Here is an 8960-nt window from a genome sequence, read left to right as displayed (position 1 = left end):
GCCTAAATGCTCTCCTTGGGTGTACAGTAGTTCTCTCAGAAATGAGTATTTTGGAAGGAGAGCGAAATTTTTTACTACAATGAATTTGCAGGGCGCGTTTCAATATTAAATGATGAATCTGATTGGCGAATCAGCTTCAGTTACATTGTTTGCTATTAATATAGCAATAAGAATGAAAAAAAAATCAAATTGTGAGATTGTGCCTATTATTATTATTATTATTATTATTATTATTATTATTATTATTATTATTATTATTATTATTACTACTACTATTTCAAAGTCACTGTTTTACTATATAACATGAAAAAAATTACACAAATTTTATAACACAATACCGCACTGTATTGTGTTATAAAATTTGTATATTGTAACATATCTGCCTTCTGAAGGATACACTGGAAGGAATGGTGAACGGGAGAAGAGTTTGGGGCAGAAGAAGATATCAGATGATAGACAACATTAAGATAGCTGGATCATGTACGGAGACAAAGAGGAAAGCAGAAAATATGAAAGATTGGAGAATGCTGGGTTTGCAGTGAAAGGTCTTCTCTTAGACACAAAACTCTGAAAGAACGAATGAATGAATTCATATATTCGCAACTATTGATACATAACTTTTTTTAAATAAGATCTAAAGAATACAGAAATGAAAATACAAAGCTACCTGTATTTTGTGCTTTCGGTACGTTGACGTAGAAAAATATATGCCCAACCTATAAATTTAGGTTAGGTTAACTGCTATAGGATATCATATGTTTCTTTTTTACATTTATAATATCTGGCAGGGTACACAATAAACACACATACATACATTCCCAGTTAACTTATTTATTGAACAATAAAACCTTACAATTACAGCAAAAAATATATTTTATATATTGGTACACAACAAATTTTTTAATTTCGGAATATGTATGATAATACTTTCTTGTGTTAAATTCTAACGTACCTTGTTTATATGTTTCGACCTATTTATGGGTCATCTTCAGAACTGGTCGTTGTTGGTCTTGGCGCCTCTTGTTGTTTCCTGTGAGGGTGCGTTCGTGTGGTATAGTGTAGAGTCAAAATGTGTACCTACAGAGACATCAACACAGACATGGAAGTACTACAGAAACTAAACACACTAGAACAATATTAAATATACAGACACACGAAAACACATCCCAATGAAATTCTCAACACACAACTCAATTTCAAAACACATACACTCTTTGACTCTACACTATACCACATGAACGCACCGTCACAGGAAACAACAAGAGGTGCCAAGACCAACAACGACCAGTTCTGAAGATGACCCATAAATAGGGCGAAACATGCAAACAAGGTACGTTAGAATTTAACACAAGTCTTATCATACATATTCCGAAGTGATACAGTGTTAAAAGTTGTGTAATCAAGGTGTCTAATTTTTTTAAGTCAATCACTAGGATCTTTTAAACATAAATGATTAACTGGTAAGTCAGCAGAATGGATGTGTAAGCCTAAACAACAAACACAATATTTACATGGATTGAACAAGAATATTCCAAATGTTGTGCATAGCAACAACTTACTACTCTCATTTCTGCTTAGGACTACGCTTACCACCAATTTTAGTCTAAAGACTAAGGGTGCTATTCATAGACATTTCGCTAGCCCGCGCTACGAGCGTGCTAAACTAGCCCCGTGTATTGACTGGTTACTTGTACAGGATTCATAACAATTCATATCGCTAACACTGGTTTATGAATACGAAAAACGTTAGTACGCGATCATCCACCGGAAGCCCGCGCTAAGAATGTCTATGAATATGGCCCTATAACTCTAGGGAGAATTTGTAGTCTTATATTATGTCAGGGAGAAATATGAGCTGCTTCAACATTTTGGATTTTATTTAGACAATTTTTTTTCAAGTCAATGTTAAGATCTTTCACAATAGCCCAATATTTATTAAAGGTATGCTTTAACTTGTAGAAAAATTCAAGAGAATAATTATTGCAAAAAACAGCAGAGCTTTCTTTGAAGCTCTTAATACGTGCAAATTTTGCATATGTTTTGAGCCAACAGTGTCTAAACACACATAACAAGTTTTGACAGTTTCCATAATATACCTACTAGAGATTATTTATTTATTATACTCCAATTTTACAGAGAACTCTATTTTACGTGAGATAGGTATGTTAGGGTTATAAATACATAATAATAATAATAATAATAATAATAATAATATGATATTGATTAATGAAGTCTCCTATTGAATTAATCTTACGTTTCAATTATGAAATTATAAATAAAATTTTACAAATCTATAAATTCAGCAAATCTCTACAAAGTTTTATAATTATACACATGAATGAATGAAATGCAATGAGATGAAATTAAATACTAAAATACAATCTTATATTTCAATTAACAAGTTTCATGAAATGTATACTATATTATAACCTAAGCTAATAACTAATCCTAATATTCACTAGAATGTAGTTTAAATTCCTGAGTTGAAATCTCTGAAGGCGTTACACAGTTTTCCGTTAAACAATGTTGTTACAAGCAGTTTTTAAATTTTATACAACACATTTATCGTGAATCTATTTTAAATTATTATCCTAATTTATGTCTATCAACTGTTAATTTAAATATTTATAGCAAAATATATAAAAACTATAGAAAAAAATAATTCATTGGATATATACAAATTTTATCCTGAGTTCAGATTACAACTTTTGTGAACGTAATTTACATATCTCATAAAATCTTGATGACAGCATTTATTTCGGAACACTTGTATTGGTGAGGAGTACTTGGTGTCGCAACTGTCTAATCAACAAACTAGTTCAAGACGTTGTAGTTCAAATTTGTGATACTCAAATAACAAATGTTGGACTGTTTGCAGGGAGTCATCACATGCATAAACATTTCCACCTTCTGTTTCTATCTTGAACCTTTCGAAATAGCTACCAAACTTGCCATACTAGAGATTATATATCCACAAAATATTAAATGTTTTTTATTGTTGTTTAATCAACTGTCCGTACACAGGTCAGAACCCCACAAGTGATACCAACAAGGCACCACTTATGAGGCAACTATGCCAGGAGATAATTGGGTAGGATGGCGAGTTCCTTTCCCCCTATGAACTCAATTCACTGTAACTGATTTTGGAAGCTCGTAGTCTGGTTCAATATCTCAATGAAGTAATTGTTTATTATGTTCATCAAACACAGTAAAACACCAAGGAAGCCACTTAAAATTCTCTGCCATCCTCGTCACAACTACACTTGACACATTATTAAGAAACTGTGACATACATATTAATCTTAAAGTATTCTTAAACAGGGACGCATTAGGAGTAACTTGTTTTGATATCACTACCGGCAAATTAAACACATTTACCGATCTTGTGTGAAGCGTAATTTTAAGATACTTCATCCTCTAGGGTTTTTCCCCCACATGGATTCTTCAAAAGGGCTGGGCTCTCTGTAGTAATCCATCCCACATGTCTGACTTCAGAAGTCCAGGCATTCCTCCTCCCAGGATCCTTAGGGAATTTTTTTCATTTTTCGGCTCGATTTGTGCATCCACAGACTGCACATCCAACCATATCTGTAATAAAAATCACACGTGAAATAACTAATATCACATTTTTATGAAAATTACAGGGCAACTATAGAATACAAGAGACAGATAAAGTGTGATACGCCTACTGTGTTTTACTGAAGAATATTTAAAATAAATATTTGTTTATATAGATTGAATTGGTGACATGTTCTTGTAATTTAATAGTAATAGAGAGTTTTCAACGATTAGCGAAAACACGGCAAGTAAAGAGATAGGTTCGGAAGTAAATCCCGAAAAGACAAAGTATATGATTATGTCTCGTAACGAGAATATTGTACGAAATGGAAATATAAAAATTGTAGATTTATCTTTCGAAGAGGTGGAAAATTTCAAATATTTTGGAGCAACAGTAACAAATATAAATGACACTCGGGAGGAAATTAAACGCAGAATATATATGGGAAATGCCTGTTATTATTCGGTTGAGAAGCTTTTGTCATCTAGTCTGCTGTCAAAAAAATCTGAAAGTTAGAATTTATAAAACAATTATATTACCGGGTGTTCTGTATGGTTGTGAAACTTGGACTCTCACTTTGAGAGAGGAAAAGCGATTAAGGGTGTTTGAGAATGAGGTTGTTAGGAAAATATTTGGAGCTAAGAGAGATGAAGTTACAGGAGAATCGAGAAAGTTAGACAACGCAGAACTGCACGCATTGTATTCTTCACCTTACATAATTAGGAACATTAAATCCAGACGTTTGAGATGGGCAGGGCATGTAGCACGTATGGGCGAATCCAGAAATGCATTTAGAGTGTTAGTTGAGAGACCGAAGGGAAAAAGACCTTTGGGAAGGCCGAGACGTAAATGGGAGAATAATATTAAAATGGGTTTGAGGAGATGGGATGATGATAGAAACTGGATTAATCTTGCACAGGATAGGGACCGATGACGGGCTTATTGAGGGTGACAATAAACCTCCTGGTTCCTTAAAAGCCATTTGTATGTTGTAAGTAGGTGATATAAAGAAATTCTGATGTTTCACTCCACGCAATAATGTCACATTGATGATAGACTGGAAAAGAGCTAAATAAACTGTACGTAAATTACTGATGGGTTAAATAGAAAAATGAATGACAAATTTATAAATTGTTTTACGTAATCTGCTGCAGAGGAAAAAATATGAAAATGCCTTCTCAGACGCTCTTCAATAATATCCCAGACATTTCACAACTCTTTACTTTTATTAAAATGTACGTGGTATTAAAATAGAGGCCGAAATGGAGAGAATGCTATATAAATTAAACGAAATATCAAAAAAATACAACATGGAAATATCACCAGAAAAAACAAAGGCAATGGCTTTCAAGGCCGCTTATCCAGTTAGGACAAAGATAATTTTAGGAAATAAAGCAATAGAACAAGTCTCAAAATTCAATTTCCTAGGTTGCGAAATAACATACAAAACAGAAACAGATATAAATAATAAGTTAAACAAGTTTAATTATATAACAGGAACACTAAAAAGAACCTTGAAAAATAAAGCCAGAAAAGACTCCTTAATAAAATTATATAAGACGATGGCAGTTCCTACAATTACTTATGGATCCGAAACATGGACAATGACGGCACAACATATAGCTAGAATACAAGCTGCTGAAATGAAATTCCTCAGGCCAATAGCAGGATATCAAAGAACAGACAAAAAACACAATACAGAAATAAGACAACAACTAAACGTAGAGGAACTAAATACAACAATAGAGAAATACAGAACAAGTTGGGAAAACCACTTAACAAGGATGACGGACGATAGAATACCAAAAGCAGCATACAATTACTCAGCACGAGGAAAAAGAAACTTAGGAAGACCTAAGAAAATATGGAGGCAGCAACAATTTGGAGCCGGAACAGGCTAATGGAAGGCCTAAACCGTGATGTAGAAGAAGAAGAAGATTAAAATATTAGGTCTAAACATTAAATTAGTTAAAATTTGTGTTAGCTAGACATTCGCGGATTTTTAATATTGTAATATTTTAATACTACGTAACTTACTTTTTAGTGACTTAATGAAAAAATATTGTTCGATAATGACTAATACTATAAACATGTCTACTCCTTACTTTTACTTTTCTACGGAGAATCGCACCCGGGTTTTCTGTACTATTATACGTATATAAACACTATCACTTGAGTCACGGAGAAATTCGTGGAACAGATGATGTTTGGAGGAAAGTTAAAACATAGCTCACCTAACAGAGAAATCTATACGTCACACATCTGCATTTATGCACGTATGAACCGGTGGATTGCCTTTCTTTTAACAGCGAAATCCGCATTGAAATCAGAAGCGATGTTGAAATTCTATTACGCAGAGATAGCAGATATATTTCGATTCCGGTTTTCCTGTGATAAAGCTGTGATTTTTATTCTGTGTATAAACGGAATGCTTTGCATGTACACAAACACACACAAGCCTAAACTAACGCATCTAATTCTGTCTTCTTTGAAATAGCTTCCCCCCACCCCAGCAGCCTCCTTTCTCTGTGTATGGAGCCGTACAAAGTTCTATTTCACAAGCATTACAATATCAAACGTTCTAGGGCTAATCGCATGCTATCAGGCCTGGCTGCTTCAGTAATTTAGTTAATCCAATCGTCACCGTGGCGCTGTATAATCGTAAATCGTACACACGCACGGTTCATCATGGTGATTGATTGATGCATATTCGCATGTAAATGTTCGACAATCAGTTTTCGGACGGACAAACTTGCAATGGGAATGGAAACCCCCCCACCCTCTTCCATGCATGAGGATCGTATTCATGTTTACACTGAAGCTCTCTCTCCCAGTTCCATAATCGGACAGAGGTGTGTGTGTGTGAGTGTGTATTTGTACTCCACTAGACAGAATCTGACGTTTTGTAACAGATTAAAAGTGCAACTGCGGTACATTATTTTCGCGAGTGAACTGCAACAATTTGAAAATGCAGTTATAAAATCTCCCCTCTACCTCTCCGCCGATCGCTCTTCTTCTGTCGCTAACATTGTAACATATTCAATTTAAAATAACGAACCTAGTGATGGAACGTTGAACGGAGCTATTCGCTTTAAATACTAAAATTTTGGGGGTTGTGGAATATTTGATCGAGTCCAAAACTTTTTTTTCCCCCCTCGAACGTGAGTGTCCATGTTTTGGATTAAAATTAATCAACAGAGAGGTTCAAAGTTAATTCTAAAAAAAAATCCGAAAGCTTTAATTCGAACAAAGTGCCTCACGTTTCGCTTTTGTTAAATATATATTGTTTCAGCAGTGCTCTTTTAACAAACGGATCCTAGCAACTAATTCATTTTCTTTCTAGGGTCAATTAATGAAGATCCTAAAGTGTAAATTTTATCATTGCGAGTCGATGTTGATTGATACAATTCCATGAACTGTGCACTGCAAATTCTGCTAAATTTGTAGCTGAAAATGGTACCAGTAATACTTTATGACAGTCGAGAACAACACCACTAATAATAACAATTATCATCTTCTTCCTGACAGGTTCTAGTCAGTTTCAAAGTTAATTCTAAAAAAAAATCCGAAAGCTTTAATTCGAACAAAGTGCCTCACGCTTCGCTTTTGTTGAATATATATTGTTTCAGCACTGCTCTTTTAACAAACGGATCCTAGCAACTAATTCATTTTCTTCCTAGGGTCAATTAATGAAGATCCTAAAGTGTAAATTTTGTCATTGCGAGTCGATGTTGATTGATACAATTTCCATGAACTCTGCACTGCAAATTCTGCTAAATTTGTAGCTGAAAATGTGCCGGTAATACTTTAAGATAGTCGAGGAACAACACCACTAATAATAACAATTATCATCTTCTTCCTGACAGGTTCTAGTTAGTTTCAAAGTTAATTCTAAAAAACATCCGAAAGCTTTAATTCGAACAAAGTGCCTCACGTTTCGCATTTGTTGAATATATATTGTTTCAGCACTGCTCTTTTAAAAAACGGATCCTAGCAACTAATTCATTTTCTTCGTAGGGTCAATTAATGAAGATCCTAAATTTTATCATTGCGAGTCGATGTTGATTGAGACAATTCCATGAACTGTGCACTGCAAATTCTGCTAAATTTGTAGCTGAAAATGTACCGGTAATACTTTAAGACAACACCACTAATAATAACAATTATCATCTTCTTCCTGACAGGTTCTAGTTAGTTTCAAATTTAATTCTAAAAAAAATCCGAATGCTTTAATTCGAACAAAGTGCCTCACGTTTCGCTTTTGATAAATATATATATTGTTTCAGCACTGCTCTTTTAACAAACGGATCCTAGCAACCAATTCATTTTCTTCCTAGGTTCAATTAATGAAGATCCTAAAGTGTAAATTTTATCGTTGCGAGTCGATGTTGATTGATACAATTTCCATGAACTCTGCACTGCAAATTCTGCTAAATTTGTAGCTGAAAATGTACCGGTAATACTTTAAGACAACACCACTAATAATAACAATTATCATCTTCTTCCTGACAGGTTCTAGTTAGTTTCAAATTTAATTCTAAAAAAAAATCCGAAAGCTTTAATTCGAACAAAGTGCCTCACGCTTCGCTTTTGTTGAATATATATTGTTTCAGCACTGCTCTTTTAACAAACGGATCCTAGCAACTAATTCATTTTCTTCCTAGGTTCAATTAATGAAGATCCTAAAGTGTAAATTTTATCGTTGCGAGTCGATGTTGATTGATACAATTTCCATGAACTCTGCACTGCAAATTCTGCTAAATTTGTAGCTGAAAATGTACCGGTAATACTTTAAGACAACACCACTAATAATAACAATTATCATCTTCTTCCTGACAGGTTCTAGTTAGTTTCAAATTTAATTCTAAAAAAAATCCGAATGCTTTAATTCGAACAAAGTGCCTCACGTTTCGCTTTTGATAAATATATATTGTTTCAGCACTGCTCTTTTAACAAACGGATCCTAGCAACTAATTCATTTTCTTCCTAGGTTCAATTAATGAAGATCCTAAAGTGTAAATTTTATCGTTGCGAGTCGATGTTGATTGATACAATTTCCATGAACTCTGCACTGCAAATTCTGCTAAATTTGTAGCTGAAAATGTACCGGTAATACTTTAAGACAACACCACTAATAATAACAATTATCATCTTCTTCCTGACAGGTTCTAGTTAGTTTCAAATTTAATTCTAAAAAAAATCCGAATGCTTTAATTCGAACAAAGTGCCTCACGTTTCGCTTTTGATAAATATATATTGTTTCAGCACTGCTCTTTTAACAAACGGATCCTAGCAACTAATTCATTTTCTTCCTAGGTTCAATTAATGAAGATCTTAAAGTGTAAATTTTATCATTGCGAGTCGATGTTGATTGATACAATTTCCATGAACTCTGCACTGC

General features: G+C 33.8%; 1 protein-coding gene across 1 annotated transcript in view; it reads right to left on the bottom strand.

The window, feature by feature from the left end:
* Nucleotides 1-815: 815 nt before the first annotated feature.
* LOC138705620 (uncharacterized) overlaps nt 816-8960 on the bottom strand; it is a 437982-nt gene continuing 429837 nt past the window's right edge. The window contains exon 4 of the mRNA XM_069834221.1: nt 816-3588. Coding sequence (XP_069690322.1) covers nt 3445-3588 — 144 coding nt within the window. The 3' untranslated portion in view covers nt 816-3444. The remainder of the gene's footprint in view (nt 3589-8960) is intronic.

The sequence above is a fragment of the Periplaneta americana genome, chromosome 9 (genome assembly GCF_040183065.1).
Source record: "Periplaneta americana isolate PAMFEO1 chromosome 9, P.americana_PAMFEO1_priV1, whole genome shotgun sequence".
Classification (NCBI taxonomy): domain Eukaryota; kingdom Metazoa; phylum Arthropoda; class Insecta; order Blattodea; family Blattidae; genus Periplaneta; species Periplaneta americana.
This window is presented reverse-complemented; position numbering and strand designations above follow the sequence as displayed.